Consider the following 26,010-nt stretch of genomic DNA (forward strand, 5'->3'; position numbering starts at 1 on the left):
GACGAAAAAAGCGTCAAGTAAAAACGCATTATTAGATATAGCTCGAAAAGTAGTTATTGGATCTCAAATAAATTTAAATGGGACCAATTGGCACACACCACCTTTCGACTATAAGAAAATTTGTCGAAATCACTCCACCCAGTCAAAAGTTCTGATGTAACATACATAAAAAAAATAAAGTCGAATTGAGAACCTTCTCCTTTTTTGGAAGTCGGTTAAAAAGAATATATATTTTGGAAATGAAAACTTCTTTAGCGGCACTTTTTTGTGATGATTTTTATACTGTTTTCAAGCAGTATTGTGTTCCTGTTAGTGAGTAAGGTGACCAGAGCTCCTGGGGGGATTGGGGATTGGGTCGGCAACGCGCTTGCGATGCTTCTGGTGTTGCAGGCGTCTATAAGCTACGGTAATCGCTTACCATCAGGTGAGCCGTACGCTTGTTTGCCGACCTTGTGACATAAAAAAAAGATGAGTAAAAAATGTTAAACTCGCGTCAGGGCCATGACAGTGCCTAGTGCGAGTTTTGTTTACAGAAACGCGTTTATACGTAAAGATTATTCTGTATGAACAATACAGCCTAGACGATAAATAATAGAATACGATACAATAGATACAGAGTCATTTAGCGGCAAACGCGAGAACCAGATTGTAATGCTTATTCCTTCATTCCTTATTCCAAATATCCCATACAAAATGAAATTAAAATTTACGCCCGTTATTTCTATCATATAATAGTTATATAATAGTTAATAGTGATGTAGTTTCTGATTATGTAATTTACTTCTGATTCAGTTTGGGGGTGTGTGGGAGGAGCAGGGTGTGAAGGTCCTCGCCCGCCTTCGAAAAGTGAAGATCCTTCGACCAGACGGATGTTGTGTCTGGTGGGCTACTGGAGGCAATTGTTGTTGTCGGGTCCTTATATATATACTCAATCGCTCTGATAACTTTCATATCGCGGTGTAGGATGTCGGTTTTTTCTAGTTTGTATGTGGCGAGATAGGCATGAGGTAAATAAAAGACTGAAGTGTTATGCGTGATATATTAATATATTTATAAGCTGTGGCATCAGGTAAATAAAAGTCTTTGAAGTGTTATGCGTGATGTATCGATATACACCAGCTGCGGCGTCAAGCGAGGGCCAGCGGGCCCGCGGTGGCGGTGCACGGCCCGCATGTGGCGCACGGCGGCGGGCCGGCTGCGGCAGGCGGTGTTATGTGTCGATATACAGCAGCTGCGGCAGGCCGTGTTATGTGTCGATGTACGGCAGCGGCGGCACGGGCCCGCGGTGGCGGTGCACGGCCCGCATGTGGCGCACGGCGGCGGGCCGGCTGCGGCAGGCGGTGTTATGTGTCGATATACAGCAGCTGCGGCAGGCCGTGTTATGTGTCGATGTACGGCAGCGGCGGCACGGGCCCGCGGTGGCGGTGCACGGCCCGCATGTGGCGCACGGCGGCGGGCCGGCTGCGGCAGGCGGTGTTATGTGTCGATATACAGCAGCTGCGGCAGGCCGTGTTATGTGTCGATGTACGGCAGCGGCGGCACGGGCCCGCGGTGGCGGTGCACGGCCCGCATGTGGCGCACGGCGGCGGGCCGGCTGCGGCAGGCGGTGTTATGTGTCGATATACAGCAGCTGCGGCAGGCCGTGTTATGTGTCGATGTACGGCAGCGGCGGCACGGGCCCGCGGTGGCGGTGCACGGCCCGCATGTGGCGCACGGCGGCGGGCCGGCTGCGGCAGGCGGTGTTATGTGTCGATATACAGCAGCTGCGGCAGGCCGTGTTATGTGTCGATGTACGGCAGCGGCGGCACGGGCCCGCGGTGGCGGTGCACGGCCCGCATGTGGCGCACGGCGGCGGGCCGGCTGCGGCAGGCGGTGTTATGTGTCGATATACAGCAGCTGCGGCAGGCCGTGTTATGTGTCGATGTACGGCAGCGGCGGCACGGGCCCGCGGTGGCGGTGCACGGCCCGCATGTGGCGCACGGCGGCGGGCCGGCTGCGGCAGGCGGTGTTATGTGTCGATATACAGCAGCTGCGGCAGGCCGTGTTATGTGTCGATGTACGGCAGCGGCGGCACGGGCCCGCGGTGGCGGTGCACGGCCCGCATGTGGCGCACGGCGGCGGGCCGGCTGCGGCAGGCGGTGTTATGTGTCGATATACAGCAGCTGCGGCAGGCCGTGTTATGTGTCGATGTACGGCAGCGGCGGCACGGGCCCGCGGTGGCGGTGCACGGCCCGCATGTGGCGCACGGCGGCGGGCCGGCTGCGGCAGGCGGTGTTATGTGTCGATATACAGCAGCTGCGGCAGGCCGTGTTATGTGTCGATGTACGGCAGCGGCGGCACGGGCCCGCGGTGGCGGTGCACGGCCCGCATGTGGCGCACGGCGGCGGGCCGGCTGCGGCAGGCGGTGTTATGTGTCGATATACAGCAGCTGCGGCAGGCCGTGTTATGTGTCGATGTACGGCAGCGGCGGCACGGGCCCGCGGTGGCGGTGCACGGCCCGCATGTGGCGCACGGCGGCGGGCCGGCTGCGGCAGGCGGTGTTATGTGTCGATATACAGCAGCTGCGGCAGGCCGTGTTATGTGTCGATGTACGGCAGCGGCGGCACGGGCCCGCGGTGGCGGTGCACGGCCCGCATGTGGCGCACGGCGGCGGGCCGGCTGCGGCAGGCGGTGTTATGTGTCGATATACAGCAGCTGCGGCAGGCCGTGTTATGTGTCGATGTACGGCAGCGGCGGCACGGGCCCGCGGTGGCGGTGCACGGCCCGCATGTGGCGCACGGCGGCGGGCCGGCTGCGGCAGGCGGTGTTATGTGTCGATATACAGCAGCTGCGGCAGGCCGTGTTATGTGTCGATGTACGGCAGCGGCGGCACGGGCCCGCGGTGGCGGTGCACGGCCCGCATGTGGCGCACGGCGGCGGGCCGGCTGCGGCAGGCGGTGTTATGTGTCGATATACAGCAGCTGCGGCAGGCCGTGTTATGTGTCGATGTACGGCAGCGGCGGCACGGGCCCGCGGTGGCGGTGCACGGCCCGCATGTGGCGCACGGCGGCGGGCCGGCTGCGGCAGGCGGTGTTATGTGTCGATATACAGCAGCTGCGGCAGGCCGTGTTATGTGTCGATGTACGGCAGCGGCGGCACGGGCCCGCGGTGGCGGTGCACGGCCCGCATGTGGCGCACGGCGGCGGGCCGGCTGCGGCAGGCGGTGTTATGTGTCGATATACAGCAGCTGCGGCAGGCCGTGTTATGTGTCGATGTACGGCAGCGGCGGCACGGGCCCGCGGTGGCGGTGCACGGCCCGCATGTGGCGCACGGCGGCGGGCCGGCTGCGGCAGGCGGTGTTATGTGTCGATATACAGCAGCTGCGGCAGGCCGTGTTATGTGTCGATGTACGGCAGCGGCGGCACGGGCCCGCGGTGGCGGTGCACGGCCCGCATGTGGCGCACGGCGGCGGGCCGGCTGCGGCAGGCGGTGTTATGTGTCGATATACAGCAGCTGCGGCAGGCCGTGTTATGTGTCGATGTACGGCAGCGGCGGCACGGGCCCGCGGTGGCGGTGCACGGCCCGCATGTGGCGCACGGCGGCGGGCCGGCTGCGGCAGGCGGTGTTATGTGTCGATATACAGCAGCTGCGGCAGGCCGTGTTATGTGTCGATGTACGGCAGCGGCGGCACGGGCCCGCGGTGGCGGTGCACGGCCCGCATGTGGCGCACGGCGGCGGGCCGGCTGCGGCAGGCGGTGTTATGTGTCGATATACAGCAGCTGCGGCAGGCCGTGTTATGTGTCGATGTACGGCAGCGGCGGCACGGGCCCGCGGTGGCGGTGCACGGCCCGCATGTGGCGCACGGCGGCGGGCCGGCTGCGGCAGGCGGTGTTATGTGTCGATATACAGCAGCTGCGGCAGGCCGTGTTATGTGTCGATGTACGGCAGCGGCGGCACGGGCCCGCGGTGGCGGTGCACGGCCCGCATGTGGCGCACGGCGGCGGGCCGGCTGCGGCAGGCGGTGTTATGTGTCGATATACAGCAGCTGCGGCAGGCCGTGTTATGTGTCGATGTACGGCAGCGGCGGCACGGGCCCGCGGTGGCGGTGCACGGCCCGCATGTGGCGCACGGCGGCGGGCCGGCTGCGGCAGGCGGTGTTATGTGTCGATATACAGCAGCTGCGGCAGGCCGTGTTATGTGTCGATGTACGGCAGCGGCGGCACGGGCCCGCGGTGGCGGTGCACGGCCCGCATGTGGCGCACGGCGGCGGGCCGGCTGCGGCAGGCGGTGTTATGTGTCGATATACAGCAGCTGCGGCAGGCCGTGTTATGTGTCGATGTACGGCAGCGGCGGCACGGGCCCGCGGTGGCGGTGCACGGCCCGCATGTGGCGCACGGCGGCGGGCCGGCTGCGGCAGGCGGTGTTATGTGTCGATATACAGCAGCTGCGGCAGGCCGTGTTATGTGTCGATGTACGGCAGCGGCGGCACGGGCCCGCGGTGGCGGTGCACGGCCCGCATGTGGCGCACGGCGGCGGGCCGGCTGCGGCAGGCGGTGTTATGTGTCGATATACAGCAGCTGCGGCAGGCCGTGTTATGTGTCGATGTACGGCAGCGGCGGCACGGGCCCGCGGTGGCGGTGCACGGCCCGCATGTGGCGCACGGCGGCGGGCCGGCTGCGGCAGGCCGTGTTATGTGTCGATGTACGGCAGCGGCGGCACGGGCCCGCGGTGGCGGTGCACGGCCCGCATGTGGCGCACGGCGGCGGGCCGGCTGCGGCAGGCGGTGTTATGTGTCGATATACAGCAGCTGCGGCAGGCCGTGTTATGTGTCGATGTACGGCAGCGGCGGCACGGGCCCGCGGTGGCGGTGCACGGCCCGCATGTGGCGCACGGCGGCGGGCCGGCTGCGGCAGGCGGTGTTATGTGTCGATATACAGCAGCTGCGGCAGGCCGTGTTATGTGTCGATGTACGGCAGCGGCGGCACGGGCCCGCGGTGGCGGTGCACGGCCCGCATGTGGCGCACGGCGGCGGGCCGGCTGCGGCAGGCGGTGTTATGTGTCGATATACAGCAGCTGCGGCAGGCCGTGTTATGTGTCGATGTACGGCAGCGGCGGCACGGGCCCGCGGTGGCGGTGCACGGCCCGCATGTGGCGCACGGCGGCGGGCCGGCTGCGGCAGGCCGTGTTATGTGTCGATGTACGGCAGCGGCGGCACGGGCCCGCGGTGGCGGTGCACGGCCCGCATGTGGCGCACGGCGGCGGGCCGGCTGCGGCAGGCGGTGTTATGTGTCGATATACAGCAGCTGCGGCAGGCCGTGTTATGTGTCGATGTACGGCAGCGGCGGCACGGGCCCGCGGTGGCGGTGCACGGCCCGCATGTGGCGCACGGCGGCGGGCCGGCTGCGGCAGGCGGTGTTATGTGTCGATATACAGCAGCTGCGGCAGGCCGTGTTATGTGTCGATGTACGGCAGCGGCGGCACGGGCCCGCGGTGGCGGTGCACGGCCCGCATGTGGCGCACGGCGGCGGGCCGGCTGCGGCAGGCCGTGTTATGTGTCGATGTACGGCAGCGGCGGCACGGGCCCGCGGTGGCGGTGCACGGCCCGCATGTGGCGCACGGCGGCGGGCCGGCTGCGGCAGGCGGTGTTATGTGTCGATATACAGCAGCTGCGGCAGGCCGTGTTATGTGTCGATGTACGGCAGCGGCGGCACGGGCCCGCGGTGGCGGTGCACGGCCCGCATGTGGCGCACGGCGGCGGGCCGGCTGCGGCAGGCGGTGTTATGTGTCGATATACAGCAGCTGCGGCAGGCCGTGTTATGTGTCGATGTACGGCAGCGGCGGCACGGGCCCGCGGTGGCGGTGCACGGCCCGCATGTGGCGCACGGCGGCGGGCCGGCTGCGGCAGGCGGTGTTATGTGTCGATATACAGCAGCTGCGGCAGGCCGTGTTATGTGTCGATGTACGGCAGCGGCGGCACGGGCCCGCGGTGGCGGTGCACGGCCCGCATGTGGCGCACGGCGGCGGGCCGGCTGCGGCAGGCGGTGTTATGTGTCGATATACAGCAGCTGCGGCAGGCCGTGTTATGTGTCGATGTACGGCAGCGGCGGCACGGGCCCGCGGTGGCGGTGCACGGCCCGCATGTGGCGCACGGCGGCGGGCCGGCTGCGGCAGGCGGTGTTATGTGTCGATATACAGCAGCTGCGGCAGGCCGTGTTATGTGTCGATGTACGGCAGCGGCGGCACGGGCCCGCGGTGGCGGTGCACGGCCCGCATGTGGCGCACGGCGGCGGGCCGGCTGCGGCAGGCGGTGTTATGTGTCGATATACAGCAGCTGCGGCAGGCCGTGTTATGTGTCGATGTACGGCAGCGGCGGCACGGGCCCGCGGTGGCGGTGCACGGCCCGCATGTGGCGCACGGCGGCGGGCCGGCTGCGGCAGGCGGTGTTATGTGTCGATATACAGCAGCTGCGGCAGGCCGTGTTATGTGTCGATGTACGGCAGCGGCGGCACGGGCCCGCGGTGGCGGTGCACGGCCCGCATGTGGCGCACGGCGGCGGGCCGGCTGCGGCAGGCGGTGTTATGTGTCGATATACAGCAGCTGCGGCAGGCCGTGTTATGTGTCGATGTACGGCAGCGGCGGCACGGGCCCGCGGTGGCGGTGCACGGCCCGCATGTGGCGCACGGCGGCGGGCCGGCTGCGGCAGGCGGTGTTATGTGTCGATATACAGCAGCTGCGGCAGGCCGTGTTATGTGTCGATGTACGGCAGCGGCGGCACGGGCCCGCGGTGGCGGTGCACGGCCCGCATGTGGCGCACGGCGGCGGGCCGGCTGCGGCAGGCGGTGTTATGTGTCGATATACAGCAGCTGCGGCAGGCCGTGTTATGTGTCGATGTACGGCAGCGGCGGCACGGGCCCGCGGTGGCGGTGCACGGCCCGCATGTGGCGCACGGCGGCGGGCCGGCTGCGGCAGGCGGTGTTATGTGTCGATATACAGCAGCTGCGGCAGGCCGTGTTATGTGTCGATGTACGGCAGCGGCGGCACGGGCCCGCGGTGGCGGTGCACGGCCCGCATGTGGCGCACGGCGGCGGGCCGGCTGCGGCAGGCGGTGTTATGTGTCGATGTACGGCAGCGGCGGCACGGGCCCGCGGTGGCGGTGCACGGCCCGCATGTGGCGCACGGCGGCGGGCCGGCTGCGGCAGGCGGTGTTATGTGTCGATATACAGCAGCTGCGGCAGGCCGTGTTATGTGTCGATGTACGGCAGCGGCGGCACGGGCCCGCGGTGGCGGTGCACGGCCCGCATGTGGCGCACGGCGGCGGGCCGGCTGCGGCAGGCGGTGTTATGTGTCGATATACAGCAGCTGCGGCAGGCCGTGTTATGTGTCGATGTACGGCAGCGGCGGCACGGGCCCGCGGTGGCGGTGCACGGCCCGCATGTGGCGCACGGCGGCGGGCCGGCTGCGGCAGGCGCGTGCGCACACCGCACAGCGCACGCGCGCCGCGCCGTGGCAGGCGCGCCGGTGCGTGCGCAGGCTGTTGCCGGCCTTGAAGGCGGCGGGGCACTGCGGGCACTGGGGGGGGGGGTATGAATAGATTAAATATAATATACCAATGGTTACGGCAGCATAGGTGGGAGAGGAGGGTTTTGTTGACTTTCACTGACAAGGGTGGAAGACGGTTAAAAATTACTTAAATTCTGCTTACGTAATACACAGTCACAGCCGAAAACCGTCTTACCAAAATGACAGCATTGGATGACGGAAGACACCTGGCATATGGTTGAAGAGAGCCGAAAACTTAAAGCCAGTGGTGCTAGCATTACAGAGTTGAATGCTAAGTCAGCTATCATACAAGCTGCTTATCGACGTGACCGCAATAATCATGTGGGTAGGATATGTGATGAACTGGAACAACACTCTGACAAATATCAGACCAAAGATCTGCATAATAAGGTGTGATACATAACACACCAATTTAAGCCTGAGACGTGAGCTATTGAGGACTCCGCTGGGACAACGGTTACGGAGATAAAGAATATAGCGAATGTGTGGAAGGAATATTGCCAATCACTATTTTCCAACAATTTGGCATCAAGCATCACGTACTCTCCCTACGATATACATGACCGTGAACCCGACATAATGCATGATGAAGTACGAGCAGCAACTAAACACCTCAATGCAATAAAGCTATAGGTTGTGACGAAATCGCAATTGAGGTCCTCAAAGTGATGGGAGAATCTGGAGTAGATGTCTTATATACCATCTGCAGTAAAACATGGGAGACCGGAATATGGCCCGACAACTAGTCGAAATACATTTTTATTCCACTGCACAAAAAAGGGTCCACCAAAAAATGCAACAACTACCGACTCATATCCTTGATATCGCTTGTAAGTAAGGTGATGCTCCACATAATGAATACAAGGCTGTTGGCCTACATTCTCGTTAAAGGAAGAGGCACTCGCGAACGAATTCTCATATTGCGTCAGATTATTGAGAAGGCCAGAAAATTCAATACAACCCTTTACATCTGCTTTGTGGACTTTCGCAAAACATTTGATACGGTCATATGGACACACCTCTGGACAATACTAGCAGAAATGGGTGTACCGCAACATCCAATAGTTCTGGGAGGCTGTATGAAGACGGTACTGCAGCGGTAAAAGTGGATGATACTCTTTCAAGTAATTTAAAACTGAGGCCGGTGTACGACAAGGATGCATCTTATCGCCATTACTTTTTAACACCTACACAGAGTACATTATGCGCATAGTCCTGGAAGATTGGAACAAAGGAATATCAGGAAATTCCTAGTGTGCCCTGTCCTACCTCAGTTAAATTACAAACACATAGGGAAGTACCAGCACAGAATACCATATATCGGACAATTTATTACTTCAAACAAAATATAAAAAAAAAATTAAGCTCTATGAACCAACTTTTCCACCTAGTCACTAAGAGTCAAACTTCATATTTGGCCATTGCTTCTACCTTTGTTGGGAGCATGCGTTGAGGAACTTTCAACCTTTATAAAAATGTCTAAGGGGTGACCCATTCAGGTTCTTGCTCTATACATTCGAAAGCTGTTACTTGCCCTAACGTTCGATTTATCAATAAATTTTTTTTTTCAATGTCACTAGGTGGGCAAACAAGCGTACGGCTCACCTGATGGTAAGCGATTACCGTAGCTTATAGACATCTGCAACACCAGAAGCATCGCAAACGCGTTGCCGACCCAATCCGCAATCCCCGCAGGAGCTCTGGTCACCTTACTCACCAACAGGAACACAATACTGCTTGAAAACAGTATTATCTAGCTGTGATCTTCTGTAAGGTCGAGATTGTGAACAGTAATTTTTGAGCTATCTTAAATAATGGATATTTTTAAATTGGACAACTTTGACGGTGTTCCCATTTCATTACTCGGCGATGTAAATTGAATTGGTTTTTGAAGTAAAACTTCTTTAAACACATTTGACTTGAGGAGGAAGCTGGTGAATGCGTCACGAGTGCGTTACGAAAAGTGTGATCGACCGAGGCAAACGAAGTAAGAGAGGTGCGAGCAAACTTTTTCTTTCTCTCTTTCTCTCATAGCCAATTACGTTTCGTATATCCAAGACAGTGCAGGCCTATTGTGCAGAAGTTTTACTTCAATCGTGTGGTCTAAAGCACACTTTTTTTTTGTTTTGAGAATAATCAGTTATTACAAATAAATGTGCCTCAATATGAAGGTATAATAATAATAATAATACTTTGAAGATTTTATCGGTGCGGTGCGAGTGTTTGTGCTGGGCGAGCAAGTAGGCGGCGTGGAACTTGGCGCCGCACGCCTCACACACGAACGGCTTCTCGCCTCGGTGGCGCCTCTCGTGATTCTAACACCGCCATTAAAAAAAAACAATAAAAAAACATCAATACGGGTCTTCCTGACCATTCTATTGAGTTCCTTGAAGAATCTACATTCCGAATCGGTGGTAGCTTCGCACTTGTTAAAGAAAAAGTTTCAAATAATGTTTTAAAGTCTAAAATTAAAAAAAAAAAAGATTGGTGCTTGGCATCGCTCTGGTGCACCGTGAGGTTACCGAACACCGTGAGTTACAGACCAGCGATTGCGGATTCGAGTTCCGCTTAGTTATCCGCTGGTTGTCTATTCTTTTGGTTCTCCCCACTGTGCCTCGGAGGGCACGTTAAGTCCCAATTGTTATCATAGTAGTTATAGTAGGGAATACAATCGCCGATATACAGAGGACCAGCGTGGTAGACAAAGTTCCGACTTCTACATGGAAAAAGAGGCCTATACCCAGCAGTGGGACGTTACAGATTGAATCGATCGAGGATTTGGCGGGAGCTTGGGGAGTCCTATGTCCAGTCCAGTGAACTATGGGCTGAAGTGTTAGTAAGTGTTGTTGTGTTGTGTCGTATTGTTGTGTCATTGTTTTGTATTGTTGTGTTGTACAACACACAGTTGGTCTCACCCTCATCGCCAACACGGCTGCGCTCTGGAAGTCACAGTAGCTGCACTTAAACTTCTCATGGCCGTGCTTAGCGCGATAGTGTTCATTCAGACGAAACTTATTACCGAAGCGTTTGCCGCAGTACTGTGGTAATAATATATTTTAAGATATAAAATTAGAATAGGTTTACAAGTAAAAAAAACGAGTGTACTTTAGATCACACGACTGAAGTCAAACTTCTTTAGCTCCATTTAACTTATATCTCCCTCTCAACTTCCGTTCACCTCGCTCGGTCACACTTTTCGTAACGCTCTCGTCACGTCTACGTTCGTTGCATCATTCTTTTGTTAATGTCTACAGCGATCTTATATTGATTGCATTGGTTGAATTTTTTTCTGTTGAGCACGAGAAATTCTATGACCGATCGTTAAGCTACCAGAAAGGTGGAAAAAGGTCATCGAACAGAATGGAAGATATTTAAAGGACATTTGACAGATCCAAGTATTTTTTTTTGTATGTAGAAAATCGAATTTCATTTGACATTAAAAACCGAAATTACATTCTTGCCAACCCAATAATAAAGACTTTTTTATTGTACACCAAGAAAGAGAAACATTTAATTTTTTTTTTTATGATGTTTAAATTGCTAAAAGTATAAATAAACCATAAAGACTAAAGAGCAACGGTTCTCAAACTTTCTTTCGTATCATAAATGAAATTTGACTTTTTTTGCACTTTACCATGGTGTAGCTTTAAGGATAAAGATTAAAATATTAAATGATTTTTTTTCAGTATTTTTTTTTTATCAACGAAATGTTATGAAACCTTTAATTTACCGTTAAAAAAACGGTTACTAAGAAATTTTAATAAATTATATAGACTAGCCTCTTTGGACTTCCTTTGTTTGACTTTCAAAAAAAAAAGAAGTGTATAATTATGTTCTTATGTACGCTCGTAAGAAGTTATACTTCATTGGCTAACTAACTTCACGCTGCTGACTTCTTCTTCGTTGCCTAGCTAGCTTCAGGGTATCGGTTTTGTGTTACGGTGTGCGCGCGTATCGTTAAGTATAACTTAAAAAACTAACACACAACCAAAACAACTTTGCTTAAACTTTTATTGATAAAGAAATTACGTGTCATAAAAAAAGTTGTGTCTACTTACCTCGCAAACGGGCCCCAAGCCGGCGTGTTTGATCGCTTTGTGCATTCTAAGGCTTGCCTTTTGCATCTTTTTATTACATACATCACACTCCGTTACTTCACGACTCTATGATGTTAACAAAAAACACATTTTACTTAATACTTACCGACACATTCTTTATTTGTCTTGGGACCGCTTCATGCAGTAGAAGCAAGCAGTAATGTATACAAAGTAAAAAAAAAGTGCCTCGGAGAGCACGTTAAGCCGTCGGTCCCGGTTGTTATCATGTACACCTGATAGCCATCGTTACTCGTAGTACGGAATATATCCACCAACCCGTATTGGAGCAGCGTGGTGGATTAAGCTCTGATCCTTCTCCTGCTTGTGGAAAGAGGCCTATGCCCAGCAGTGGGATATTACAGGCTGAATCGAGTGAAGCTAAACCAAAAAAAACCTTAAAAGGTATATGATGTCTAACGTTTAAAAAAAAATAAGAAAATTAATGTATACTCACTGACTTGCAACTTCTTCTTCTCTTCTTGACTGTACAGTTTGTAACATGCTCAGCGAGTGACTCCTTATTTTTATGCTCCTTTTTACAATACTGAAATTAAAAAAGAAAATAAACTTTTGACAGAACAATGTCAATCCGGGCTGCTGGTCATATAATAAAATTATAGAAAAGTCAAAACTGTACATTGAATATTTTTTAAAAAGAATACTTGGAGTGTGGTCTACAACCGATACCGAAGTCAAAAATATAGTTTTTAGAATTTTTGTCTGTTTGTCTGTATGTATATCCGGGATAAACTCAAAAAGTCCCGCATGGATTTACTTCAAACTTGGCACGAATACAATTAAGAAGTCGGGTCAACATATAGGCTACATATTATTATGCTATCACCTACCGGGAACGAGCAGTGAACCTTTATTTCCTCAACGCATTCTGTAACAACGTGTAATCTAACGACGCATATTTGAATGTTGTTGTTATTATGTTAATAACCATGCTATATAAGCTAGCTTCACACTATAAAAATCACGCAATATAAGTAACTAAGCCCATAAACATTAGTAAATGAATATAAGTAGACAAGATAATTTTAAAGCAGCGCCATCTATGAGATTTTCTGTAGATATGAAATGTAAAGAAGAAACAGGTAAATGAATGTTATTTTAAAAGGTATAATCGTAGGTATTTTTGGTGCTGTATAGCGTTCACGCAGACGACGTCGCGGTCAGCAGCTAGTCTTTAATAATTTAGAGAACAAACAAACAGCCAGACAGACAAAAATTATAAGAAATGTTATATTGGTATATCTAGGTACTGTGTATACATACATATGAATTTAGTGAAAAGTGGATATTTTATTATTACAAACAGAGACTCCAATTTTATTAATTTGTATAGGTGAATTGATATATTAATCAAATTAATAACTTACTCTGCACACAAAACTATCAGTACCGTGTATAGTTGCTAAATGACGGTTCAAATTGTCTTTCAAAATGTAATCATCGCACAATTCACATTTCATTCTAGTGTCGTCTGCACCGGGATGGCGTCTCGCCATGTGCATGTTGAAACTACGCTTAGACAAGTTTTTTTGACACAACTTGCATGTAATTCTAGAACCGTTGTCGTTAATATCAAACAATACATTCGTGACTCTGATTTGGTTCGATTTGTGTGGATTTTCTTTTAGAAATATCAATGGTTTGTCGTCATCATCGTTGACATCTGCTTCTAATTTGATTTTGATTTCTATCTGATTTTCAGTCTTTACTTTTATGTTATGATTTTTATTGTGGAAATCTTTCAATGTTGTACTTTGTATGTCATTGTGTTTTGTTTGTATGTCAAAATCACTTGTATGAGAATTTTTGTCGTCTTTTTTAATTGATATCAGCTCAGTTTCAGCCTCTTTGCATTTCTTTCTGAATTCTAATATATGTTGAACGGTTTTAATACAATATGAACATATGTTTTGAGGAAGCCCATCGTTTAATTTAATCTGTAAAAATAATTGAATATCTGTTAATAATTGACTCAACCAGTAAGCAAAACTTGGAAGCTTTATCTAAATATGAGCCACTGAAATGTATGTAGTTTAATAAACATTTCATATTAATTAATTTATTTAGTAAGTTAACTTATTTATTTTTTATAAAAATCAAAATCAATAATTATTTCATCCAAGTAGTCATTTCACAAATTAAAATTATATTATTTGAATTAAGAATTAATAATTATTTGTATTGAGTTATTTATTTATTTATTTGGAGAATGGTACAGAAACAATTACAGAATAACAGCATAGCATAAAACAGAAAAAATAGATACAAATTGTCCCGTCTATGTCTCACTAAGAACATAGGGATAAGATTTACAGCAAGGACAGTAATGATGATTAGTTATTACTATTAATAGTCTAGAGCTAATGAAAACACCAAGGTAACTAATTTATCTAAGTAAATAAATTCCTAACTTTAGTTTTAAAAAGATGCTGGGAGCACGAAAACATATCTATTTCATTAAATAAACTATTGTGTAGGACACACATTCTGTAAAGTGGCATTGATCTATATTTGTTCTAGTTACTTCTGTATGGAAAAGGTTTTTAGACCGAGTTGGTTTAACTGGAGCTCGAAAATACAGTTCTGCAAGAAGTTGTGGTGTGCATCAGCCATCGAACGTCTATCGTTAAGAGAAATCATGCTGTATCTATCTAATAATTCATTATAAGAGCACCTTGGGGAATGAATACGGTAGTTGAGAATACGGAAAAACTTTTTTTGTACAAGTTCTAGGCGATTTTTGTATGTATCGTAGTATGGGTTCCAAATGGAGGATAAATACTCAAGTTGTGAGCGCACTAAACTTTTGTAAAGACGCATAAATGTTTTCTTTCGCTTAAAAAAGAGTTCTATGCAATATTAATGATTATTTTTAATAACATTGTGAATGTTGTCTACTATTACATTTCAAAAAAATTAAATAAAAAGACTATTTATTTCTTAAAGTATTTTACTACAAATGTAAATAAAAATTAAGGACTAGTTTTTTTTTTTAAATTGTATACTCACCATTACACCAGTAGCTACGTATATTATATCTAAATTAATTACATTGTTTATTACATTTGTAAATATAGGATTTAGATTATTTCGTGATAAGCATGTCCTGCAAATATTATTGAAATCCATTCTATAATATTTTTAAAAATATTATACCCGTCAACGAGTATATAAGAGGCCCGTTTTGACATTTGTCATCGAGACGTAAATATTAGTAACCATACGACTCGATATTCGATACTCACGATAAATCGATTCAAGTTCAAGTCAAGTATTATTTGATCGATTTGATTAAGTAATCTAAATTCTAAAGTGCATTTGATTAAAATTTTGATCAGAAATTCAACATAAACTTTAATATTGTATGTAATTTGAAATAATACAATTTGTACAAAAGGCCAGCTTGTCTTTATTTTATATTTTTATCTTGTTTTGTAATGTTTACAAGAATTTTAATCATTCTGTTATCAGCTCGTTGAAGATCGACATGGTTTCGGATCTTGTATCATAATCAATAACATAAAAAAGTTTTAGAGCTTCAAAATGTAAGTTGTGCACAACATCTTTTAATCTATAATCTTTAATTGACACGATTAAACCTTTAATAAATGCTTAACATAATCTGAAAATACTGAAAACATAAAAATATGTAGTTAATACTATGCGTAAAATTATTTTTAAGACGTCAAAGACACATTGACAAATTGACATTAGCTGTTCGAAAGTGACTTTCTAAAAAAAACATGATTTTCACGTGTATAAACTAACAATTATTGTATATTTCATTACTAAGTTGTTTTCAAAGGATGTGTGATTGTTGCACGGCAAAATGGTAGTCACAGAGGATAAAACATTTGATATATTCGTAGCTAGTAAGATAGGTTCTTTTAAACGTAAGTAAAATAAAAAATGGTAATTCATTTTAGTATATTTATTTTTATTAAAATTGCAATCTTCTACTAGAAAAGCAAAAGTATAGAGATGTATAAGGTTTCTGACTTTAGTTTCGGCATCAATTTATATCTCTACTAACAATTTCTAAACACGACAATATTTCTCTTCATGTTCGTGTTACTTCTTAAATTACGAGGTTATATTTATGTTAATTTAGCAAAATTTGTGTCTGTTTATTATTGCTTAAATTCAAAATTTGCTTTTCACTAATAAACAAGAAATTATAACTCTACTAACATTTAAATACATTAATAATTCTATAAATCTCACATAAAACAACTGTTCCACTGTCATAAAACACTATTATTCAAATAAAATTATTTATTATTGGATTTCAGATATTAAATACTACACAGATGTGTCAAAAAATAGTAAAAAATGTATAGAAAATCTAGTTGAAATAAAGAGTTTACAGAAAGATGACGCCATAACGTCTATGGTGTGGGGGAATGAGGAACAAACTGAAATATTAATAGGCAAGAAAAATCAGCAGGTAATTGTTGAATTATTGATTATTTTCTTAGATTGTTATTTGACTATTTGATAAAAATTAACCTTTAATAAATGGTAAGGTGTGTATCAAGAGAGAGAGAGATGAATGCAAGAGATGTAAACCATATGAAATGTATAAAAGACGAAGCGGGGAAGATTTTGACGGATGATGAGGAAATAAAAGAACGCTGGAAGAGATACTTTAATAACTTGATGAATGAAGAAATTGAATGGAGCGGAGTGTTAGAAAATGTACGAAGTAATGAAGGAATGGTGAAAGAGGTAAGTATAGAGGAAGTGAAGATGGCAGTGCAGAGTATGAAGAATGGGAAAGCAGTTGGGCCAGATGGTATACCAGCGGAAGTATGGAAGTTTTTGAAGGCGGATGGATGGAAGTGGCTGACTTTATTTTTCAATAAGTTGCTGCAAGAAGAGGTCATACCCGAGGAATGGTGCTACAGTTCACTGGTGCCCATTTTTAAAAATAAAGGTGACATACAAGACTGCAGCAGCTATCGGGGAATAAAGCTCATGTCACATAGTATGAAGATATGGGAGAAAGTGATAGCGCGACGAATGAGAGAAGAATGTGAGGTCACACAGAACCAATTTGGATTTATGCCGGGCCGGGGAACTACGGACGCCATATTTGCACTCCGCCAACTCTGCGAAAAATATCGACTCGCACAAAAAGACCTACATATGGTGTTCGTAGATCTGGAAAAGGCTTACGATAGGGTCCCCCGTAAGGTTCTGTGGTGGGCTATGAAAGGGAAAGGAGTGCCAGAGAAGTATGTACGACTTGTTCAGGCGATGTATGATAGAGCTAGCACCCACGTCCGGTCCGAAGCCGGGGTAACTGACAAGTTCAGTGTGGCTGTAAGTTTGCACCAGGGGTCGGCTTTAAGCCCGTATCTATTCCTCCTGGTAATGGATGTTCTAACATCAGACATACAGGAGGAAGCACCCTGGTGTATGCTGTTTGCTGACGACGTTGTTCTTGTCGGAGATAATGTCCTTGAGGTACAGAGCAGACTGGGAAAATGGCAGGAAAGACTGGAGGGCGCGGGATTGAGGATAAGTAGGTCTAAAACCGAGCACTTGTTCTGCGATTTCAGCGGTTCGTCCGGTTTTTCCCATATTGCCTTGGATGGTGTATCCCTACCAGTCTGCTCCGACTTCCGCTACCTTGGGTCATTAATACAAAATGACGGCAACATAGACCGTGACGTGAAAAATAGAATAAATGCGGGATGGATGAAATGGCGACAGGTCTCTGGAACAGCTTGTGATCCACGAATGCCCCTTAAACTTAAGGGGAAAATCTATAAAACGATCATAAGACCTGTCGTAATGTATGGATCGGAATGTTGGGCAACAAAAGTGACGGATGAAAGAAGAGTGCACGCAGCCGAGATGAGAATGCTAAGATGGATGTGTGGAGTAACGAGGAAAGATCGGATTAGAAATGAGTATATAAGGGGAAGTTTGAAAGTAGCACCCGTGACAGAGAAAATGAGGAACAATAGGTTAGCGTGGTATGGGCATGTAATGAGGAGGGATGACCGCTATGTCGGTAAAAGAATGTTAGGGATGAATGTCGAAGGACGAAGAGCGATCGGCAGACCGAAAAAGCGATGGATGGATTGTGTGAGTGAGGATATGAGAAAGAAAGGAGTAAGCGCTGGAGTGACGAATAATAGAGAGGAATGGAAGAGGAAAACATGTTGTGCCGTCCCTACATAAGTGGGATAAGGGCAGGAAGATGATGAAATGGTATGGTGTTTGACTTCTAAATCTATACAGTAATCCCCCCCTATAACACGGTATTCTTAATGCATATAGGGGGATTAATGTATATAGATATATATCTATTCTTAATATATAAAATTCTCGTGTCACAATGTTAGTTATCAAACTTCTCGGAAACGGTTTGACCGATTCTTAAGAAAATTTTTGTGCATATTTGGTAGTTCTGAGAATCGGTCGTAAACTATTTTTTAAACCCCTAAATTATAAGGGTGGCCCACTCCAAAATATTTTTTTATTTTAAGGAATTGATTTTTTGGTTTTATTTTATTATGATTAAGCATTTAAAAATACATACAAACTTAAATTTTCACCCTTCTACCACCGAGCCCTATTTTTTAATATGTTAAGCGACAAAACAATGTTTGCTGGTTCAGCTAGTATATAGATAAGAATTATGTGTTAACTATGTTTCTGTGCTAATATCCAAACTGCTAACACCGATTTTAATGAAATTTTGGACAGATATAGAACTTTGTTCACAACTTAAAATATAACTTATATTTTATTTAGATATATATACATACTAGCGATCCTCCCCGGCTTTGTACGGCTGAAAAAACTATCAGTGTTCCTCTACTATATTCTACTTGTATTATACATATTAACCGTCCTCTGGAATCACTCTATACTCAAGAAAAGCGCATCAAAATCCATCATGTAGTTTTAAAGATCTAAGCATACAGACAGCGGAAAGCGACTTTGTTTTATACTATGTAATGATAATTATTATATTCACGAAAATAAAATATGGCAGTACGAAGTTCGCCACATCAGCTAGTGTATAACTGTATAAAAATGAATCACAGAAATGCATGTACTTGCATAACTTCTAAATGACAACAACAAATTGGATAATTGGTTATTTTGATTGACTAGCCCGTTGGCGCAGTTTGTAGTGACCCTGCTTTCTGCTCCGAGGGTTGTGGGTTCTATTCCCACCCCGAGTCTGGGTCTAATATAAATACTTATTTATATATGTATTATTTATAAGTATGTTTATCGAAAAAAAAAAAAAAAATGTAGCTATAGACCAGTCGGCTGTTACCTATAACACAAGCATTAAGTTGCTTACTTTAGGAACAGACGACCGTGTGTGTATTGTGTAAATATTTATTTATATTTATATTTATTTATAATTATTATCCCTGCTAAGTTTGTATAAAAAGAAATGTTATAATTGTGTTTGCTCGCAAACGAAAAAAACTAACAAACGAACCAGTCGTTACTACGATTTTCGAGGGTTTCCCTCGATTTCTCTGGGATTCCATCATCAGATCCTAGTTTCCTTATCAACACTTGGGATATCTCCTTCCCAACAAAAAAAGAATTATCGAAATCGGTTCATAAACGACGAAGTTATCCCCGAACATACATAAAAATAAATATTTACGGTCGAATTGAGTAACCTCCTCCTTTTTTAAAGTCGGCTAAAAAAAGGACGCTCCGAGAAGCCTGTGAAAGCCCCCTTTTCACGCATAATAGACCACCTTTGCGTCTAAATGCGGAAAACCGAGCCCAATACAATACAATACAATACAATACAAGACAGTAAAGAAATAATTCTTATTTAGTATTGTTGTTCGTAAGTTATGAGCTTATAATTATTTATGGCCAGTTTCGATAACATACATATCTCTGGTTTGGCATAGGTTATTGACACTATTTGTATGAAGCCTACATCAAAATTCTATCTCTAGATTATTATAACCTTATATTCTTTACGTACGCTTGACTTGGGGAGTAAACTGCTGAATGCGTGACGAGAGCGTTACGAAAAGTGTGATCGGGCAAGGCGAACTGAGCAAGAGAGAGGACACATTTTCTTTCTCTTATTCTCTCACAGCCAGTTACGTTTTATATATCTAAGACAGTGCAGGCCTATTGCGTAGCAGGTTTACTTCAGTCGTGTGGTCTAAAGCAAACTTTTTTTTTTTTTTTTTTTTAATATTATAATACTTCACACATATTTAATAAAATCCACAGATTCAAGTCTACAACACGCTCCAAGGTTTCACGAAAACGTACACAGCCGATTTCGGTACGGGCGATATAGTTGGTCTCGGTAAACACAAGAGGCGACTGCTGGCAGCGCTGTCCAGTGGCACAGTGCAAATATGGAGCAAGAAGGAGAATGTGGTTGTGAATACTGGCGGCAAGTTGGATAAAATGAAAGTTTATGAACAGGACACTACTCTGTTTGCTACCGGTTAGTAATACATTTGCTTCAGCCTGTAATATCCCATGTAGGAGAAGGATCAGAGCTTAATCCACCACGCTGCTCCAATGCCGGTTGGCGGATATATTCCCGACTTAACGATCGCTATCAGGTGTACATGATTACAACCGGGACCGATGGCTTAACGTGCTCTCCGAGGCACGGTGGGGAGACCCATGAGGACTAACAACCAGACCAGAAATAAATATTTGTATGAACACAAATATCATTCCGAGCGGGAATAGGACCAGCGACCGTCGGTGTTTAAGCGCCGCTAACACTTCACACGCACTATTACACCAGAGCGGTCGAGTAAATTAGGTGCATATCTGGATGATGGGTACCTTAGTTTTGTTTTTCTAATATACTATAAAGGCGGCAGTTTCCTTGTGGTCAAGCTGATGGTAAGCTGTTATCGTAGTCTGTGGAGGCTTACGCGTCAGCGATTCCGAGTGCCACACTATGATGACGAAGGCACCGCTGGGTTTTAGTGGGTAGTCTGGCATGTTCAGACGTGTCGGTAGCCTGACACTCACTTCGTCGTTGGCGGCGTGGTGCTTAAAGGGATTTCCTAGCATCGAGACAAAAGATTCTTACTGTGAACATTGCCTTCATGTTTCTGAGTCTAAATGGATACCTTTCTAAGAACTCTGGCTAACAAACTCCACTGCAAGACACATCATTGCTTGAAAGTTGTATTATTTGGCTGTGATCTTCTGTAAGGTCGAGGTACTACCTCAGTTGGGCTGCTCCATATTTTGAGCAGGAAATTCCTACTGTGCCCTACCTCAGTTAGTTATGTTTCAGGTGGTGAAGAGAACGAGTTAAAAGTGTGGCGTATTGGTGAACCGGCGCCCATATTTACAGCTAAGAACTTGCCACATGACTGGCTCCAGCTCAGGAAACCAGTGTGGGTGTCCGATCTCACATTCTTGGCTCCAGAGTTGTTGGCTGTCTGCTCGAGACACGGTTACGTCAGGTGAGCCTAAAAACTTGATAAATAGTCGATAAGCAGTCTTTAAAACTTGTTACTAGTAAAGTTATTTGATGTATAACGGCATCCAATAGATTGATTTTTAATCGATTCAGCCTGTTACACTGCTAGGCAAATATGTGCCTTTCTCCATGTAGCAGAAGGGTCAAAGCTTAATCCACCACGCTGCTTCACTGTAGGATGGTGGATATATTCCCTACTCGGAGTAACAATCAGTTTTCTATGATAATAACAGAGACCGACAGATTAATGTGGTCTACAAGGCACTCTACGGAACCCACAAGAATACTCAACCTGAAAAAATATGTACATAAATACAAATATCCATCCCAAGCGGAATCGAACCCGGAATTGCTAGTTTTGGTGTGATATAATTTTTTTTTCATCACAACACTACTACTATTTACTTTACTTAATTTACACCTAATATTATTTTAGACTGTACGATACAAGAGCACAAAGACGACCCGTGTGCAATGTGGAGTTTGAGTCGATGGCTGCGACTTGCATGGCACCTGGGTTCGATGATCAGTGAGTTACCTTTCCAATGTATATAACCAACCAAATGTACCTATTTTAATAAAAAGTCACAGACTTAGATTACAGTTTACGTTGAACGGAGATGACAAAATTTACTCTATTTAAATTAATTCATTAAAATCACGCCCTTATGTAGTGTTGTGTTCCTGTGGTGAGTGAGGTGAGCATTTCAGCCTATACAGTCCACTGCTGGACATAGGCCTCCACAAGTTCGCGCCAAAAATGGCGTGAATTCATGTTTTTTGCCCATAGTCACCACGCTGGGCAGGCGGGTTGGTGACCGCAGGGCTGGCTTTGTCGCACCGAAGACGCTGCTGTCTGTCTTCAGCCTGTGTATTTTAAAGCTAGCAGTTGGATAATTATCCCTCCATCGGTTGGCTTTTTAAGTTCCAAGGCAGTAGTGGAACTGTGTTATCCCTTAGTCGCCCCTTACGACACCCACGGGAAGAGAGGGGGTGGCTATATTCTTAATAGATAATCTCGCCACACAACTTAAAAGATAATCTCGTGTAAAGTGTAAGAAGCATACGTCTCACCTGATGGTAAGTGGTTACCGTCGCCTATAGACGCCTGCAACACCACAAGCATCGCAATTGCGTTGCGGTCCCTACCACTTACCATCAGCTATGCCGGACTCTTTTTACCTAGTGGTATGTAAAATAATATTTTCTTCCTCAGTCACGTTCTGGTAGGCTTCGGTCGTGGTCAGCTCCAGCAAGTAGACCTTCGGAGAGGAAAACCGGACAAGGGATACAAGGGGGCAGTAGGTGCGGTTACCAGTGTTGTGGGGGTGGGGGGTAAAGTGGTCAGCGTTAGCCTCGACCGGCATCTCAGGGTCCACAGGGCTGATAGCAAGGAGATGATATACAAGGTTAGAGAATTTTATCCACATTCTTGAAATTAGATTTATCTGTAAACTGTATACAGTCAAAACAAAAAACCTTCCGTAGCTTAATTGGCTAGAGACTGAAACGGTCTTTCAGAGATGCAGGTTCGATTCCCGCTGGAACGATAGATTTTTGATATGATATTAAAAATGTTTAAAGACAAAAAAAATTTAGATTTTAACTAGCTGACCCGCTAAACACTATTAAAAAATAGGGGTTGATCGTAGAGGGTTAAAAATTTAGGGTTGTATGTATTTTTTATTGTTGTATCACAAAATAAATAAATAAAAAAAATAATTTATATAAAAATTAAATAAAAATAATTTAGGGGTGGACTACTCTTAACATTTAGGAGGATGAAAAATAGACGTTGTTCGATTCTCAGAGCTACCCAATATGCACACAAAATTTCATGAGAAACGGTCAAGCCGTTTCGGAGGAGTATTGTAACTAACATTGTGACACGAGAATTTTATATATTAGATTTATTTAGGGCTCGTGTCACTGGTTGTGGATGAAGTTTATCCTACACTTAAGTTACGAATAGGCTTTTACTAAAAGGCTATACACATTAAATAAGTGTTATCCAAAACTGGTCTAACAGACCCTTAGTATATTATTAAACACATTATACAGTACTAATGTTTTGCGATAGTCGACATTCTAAATGATAAAAAATGTAGGCTATAATACTTCCATCTGTGACTTTAACGAGTTATAAATTAATTATCACAAAAATCAGATATTTAATTTATATAATAATTTCTGTTTTTCAGCAATATTTAACATCAAAGCTGACAGGAGTGCTAGTCCAGACCGCGACCTCTACGCCTCTTAAGAGAGGTGACCCAGAGGTCAAGGAAGAGGACGAGGTGGTCGAGGAGGTCGAGGTCAAAGAAGAGGATATGGATGACCTCTTTGATAATATGGAAACTGTTGGGTGAGTAAAGGAATGTTTTTTTTTAATATATATTTTACGTGAATTATAATAATTGTGTTGTTTACGAATACAAAAAGAATCATTAAAATCGTTACAGCTAGTATAAAGTTATGAGGTCAGCCGACGTCATTTCCTAATCCAAGCGAATGCTGGGATAAAAAGTGGCCTATGTTTTATTCTGGATCGCCAACTACCTATATTCCGAGTTTCATTGAAAAAAAAATCCAGTAGTTTTTGCGTGAAAGTGTAACTAACAGACATCCATTCTCAGAAACTTTTGCTCATATAACTCACTAGCTTCTGCCCGCGTGGAATAGGAACAATTCTGTCATACACGACTTAACTGTTTACGCAGCGCACTACGCAAGCAGGGGAACCTCTCAAAAGGAACAAGAAAACCTCGATTTTGAAACATTCTTCATTGATACTCCGCTTCTATTAGTCTTAGCGTGATGACATATAGCCTATAGCCTTCCTCGATAAATGACCTATCTAACACTCAAAGAATTTTTCAAATCGGAGTAGTAGTTCCTGAGATTAGTGCGTTCAAACAAACTCTTCAGCTTTATAATATTCGTATATATTAATAACACGCAAGATTCTCACTGATTGACTAGCCTGTACTCCCAACTTTGTTTACGTTTTTTTTTTCTTAAATTGATTTTTATGAGTATCGGAAAAATCACCAAAATGGGCAAAGTAAAAAAATATTTTGCGTCACACGAATTTCACGATTTTTTGACCGCTCGCGCGCTCCTTCGTTCTTGTCACAGATGGTCATATTTATGAGACCCAAGTCTAGTGTCACAGATGGTCATATTTATGAGACCTCTAACTACTAGTGTAACGTCACAAATATTCCACTTTTAGACGTATTATTGTGTGTGCTGTGTGGCTACGGCACTAAAGAATTTAGCCACCCCCTCTCTTCCTGTGGGTGTCGTAAGAGGCGACTAAGGGATAACAAGGTTCCACAACCGCCTTGGAACTTAAGAAACCGACCGAAGGCGGGATAACCATCCAACTTCTGGCTTTGAAATACACAGGCCGAAGACGGGCAGCAGCGTCTTCGGTGCGACAAAGCCAGCCCTGCGGTCACCAACCCGCCTGCCCAGCGTGGTGACTATGGGCAAAACACATGAGTTCACGTTATTTTTGGCGTGAACTTGTGGAGGCCTATGTCCAGCAGTGGACTGTATAGGCTGTAATGATGATGATGATGAGACGTATTATTATTAAATTGAAACATCAGTTTCGAAATTATACTCGTATTTATTGTCATTTAACTAACAATTGGATATATTTTGAAATGCGATGTCACAAAATTTTGGCCGCCTTTTCACACTCCTTTAACGTGTGACGTAATATTTGGATGGCCCCATATGGAAATCATTTTTTATTTTTTTTATAACTAACTTTAAATTTAATTACAGTGATAAACCACGAAAGAAACGTAAAGAAGATGCAGAAGCGACAGAAGCTAAGAAGATGAAGCCGTCCACAGAGGGCAGCACCGTTGAAATAGAAAACGAAGACCCAGAAGAGAAGATCGTGAAACTTCTCAAGAGCACGGAGAAGCAAAAGAAGAAAATGGAGAAGAAGAAGCGGGAGAAGAAGGCGAAGAGCGTTTTTCATAATGCTTAAAATAAATTATGTTTATGAAATAAGTTTTTTTAATTATACCTTTTTTTTTTAAATCTATATCTAATATATAAAATTCTCGGGTCGCGGTGTTTGTAGTTAAACTCCTCCGAAACGGCTTGACCGATTCTCATGAAATTTTGTGTACATATTGGGTAGGTCTGAGAATCGAACAACATCTATTTTTCATCCAATTAAGATAACGGGGAGGGGGGTTGAGAAAGTTAATAACATATATGGCAAAACAACGTTTGCGGGGCAGCTAGTTAATATTATAAAAAGTGAAAGTTTTCAAATTCGTTTCTTTTTAGGGGGTAATCTTCGCAAATACTGATCCAATAACGAAATTCTTTAACTAATAGAAAGCTAAACAATTCAGGAGTGACATAGGCTATATTTTATTGTGATTGTGACAAAAAACTCAGTGAAAAATCTTATATACAAAATTCTCGTGTAACGATGATAGTGATTTGGGGGTGTGAGGAACAGAGTGTAAAGTTCTTCATCCACCCTCGCAAAGGGATGATCCTCCAACCAGTTGGGTGTTGTCTGGTGGGCTAACGCCCCAAAGGTTGTTGTCGGATTCTTGTATATATTATACTTAATCGCTCTGATAACTTTGATATTGCGATGTAGGATAGGTCAGTTATAAGTTACATAGTCGTATGTCGCGCGATAGATGTCGCCACAGTTACAATACTCCTCCGACGCGGCTGGACTGATTTTATATGAAATCTTGTGTGCATATCGGGTCGGTGTGAGAATCCGCCAACATCAATTTTTTATACAGCTCAGTTATAAGGGGGTGGGGGTTTAAAAACATATATGGCTAAACAGCGTTTGCGGGGTCAGCTAGTAATAAGCTATAAAGCAGAGTATAG

The 26,010-nt window shown here is 45.9% G+C and overlaps 5 protein-coding genes across 6 annotated transcripts in view; 2 read left to right on the plus strand and 3 right to left on the minus strand.

Moving 5' to 3' along the window:
- Positions 1–21,181, plus strand: part of LOC123666749 (aldo-keto reductase family 1 member B1-like) — a 39,367-nt gene extending 18,186 nt beyond the window's left edge. The window contains exons 8-9 of one of the 2 annotated variants that reach the window (XM_045600803.1): positions 9,285–9,290; positions 21,153–21,181. The gene's annotated coding sequence lies outside the window, so the exon portion shown is untranslated. Of the gene's footprint in view, positions 1–9,284; positions 9,291–21,150 lie in introns of both variants that reach the window. The other variant, XM_045600804.1, reaches the window with a different exon arrangement.
- Positions 1,247–4,631, minus strand: LOC123667251 (basic proline-rich protein-like). The gene is made up of 26 exons (XM_045601209.1): positions 4,588–4,631; positions 4,455–4,520; positions 4,322–4,387; positions 4,189–4,254; positions 4,056–4,121; positions 3,923–3,988; positions 3,790–3,855; positions 3,657–3,722; positions 3,524–3,589; positions 3,391–3,456; positions 3,258–3,323; positions 3,125–3,190; positions 2,992–3,057; positions 2,859–2,924; positions 2,726–2,791; positions 2,593–2,658; positions 2,460–2,525; positions 2,327–2,392; positions 2,194–2,259; positions 2,061–2,126; positions 1,928–1,993; positions 1,795–1,860; positions 1,662–1,727; positions 1,529–1,594; positions 1,396–1,461; positions 1,247–1,328 (listed from the first exon to the last, which is right to left on the minus strand). Exons 1-26 carry the CDS (start codon positions 4,629–4,631, stop codon positions 1,247–1,249), a joined length of 1,710 nt encoding a protein of 569 aa, XP_045457165.1.
- LOC123667253 (extensin-like) lies at positions 5,528–7,050 on the minus strand. The gene is made up of 12 exons (XM_045601210.1): positions 7,007–7,050; positions 6,874–6,939; positions 6,741–6,806; positions 6,608–6,673; positions 6,475–6,540; positions 6,342–6,407; positions 6,209–6,274; positions 6,076–6,141; positions 5,943–6,008; positions 5,810–5,875; positions 5,677–5,742; positions 5,528–5,609 (listed from the first exon to the last, which is right to left on the minus strand). Exons 1-12 carry the CDS (start codon positions 7,048–7,050, stop codon positions 5,528–5,530), a joined length of 786 nt encoding a protein of 261 aa, XP_045457166.1.
- LOC123667254 (zinc finger protein 771-like) lies at positions 7,321–14,829 on the minus strand. The gene is made up of 7 exons (XM_045601211.1): positions 14,664–14,829; positions 13,022–13,591; positions 12,091–12,180; positions 11,598–11,702; positions 10,455–10,577; positions 9,732–9,854; positions 7,321–7,548 (listed from the first exon to the last, which is right to left on the minus strand). The coding sequence occupies exons 1-7, from the start codon at positions 14,781–14,783 to the stop codon at positions 7,354–7,356; spliced, it is 1,326 nt and encodes a 441-aa protein (XP_045457167.1). The 5' UTR covers positions 14,784–14,829; the 3' UTR covers positions 7,321–7,353.
- Positions 15,370–25,152, plus strand: LOC123666748 (WD repeat-containing protein 74). The gene is made up of 8 exons (XM_045600801.1): positions 15,370–15,547; positions 15,947–16,101; positions 19,896–20,118; positions 20,935–21,106; positions 21,560–21,652; positions 22,340–22,532; positions 23,325–23,488; positions 24,922–25,152. Exons 1-8 carry the CDS (start codon positions 15,484–15,486, stop codon positions 25,130–25,132), a joined length of 1,275 nt encoding a protein of 424 aa, XP_045456757.1. The 5' UTR covers positions 15,370–15,483; the 3' UTR covers positions 25,133–25,152.
- The last annotated feature ends 858 nt before the right edge of the window (positions 25,153–26,010 follow it).

Source organism: Melitaea cinxia, chromosome 27 (genome assembly GCF_905220565.1).
Source record: "Melitaea cinxia chromosome 27, ilMelCinx1.1, whole genome shotgun sequence".
Taxonomy (NCBI): Eukaryota; Metazoa; Arthropoda; class Insecta; order Lepidoptera; family Nymphalidae; genus Melitaea; species Melitaea cinxia.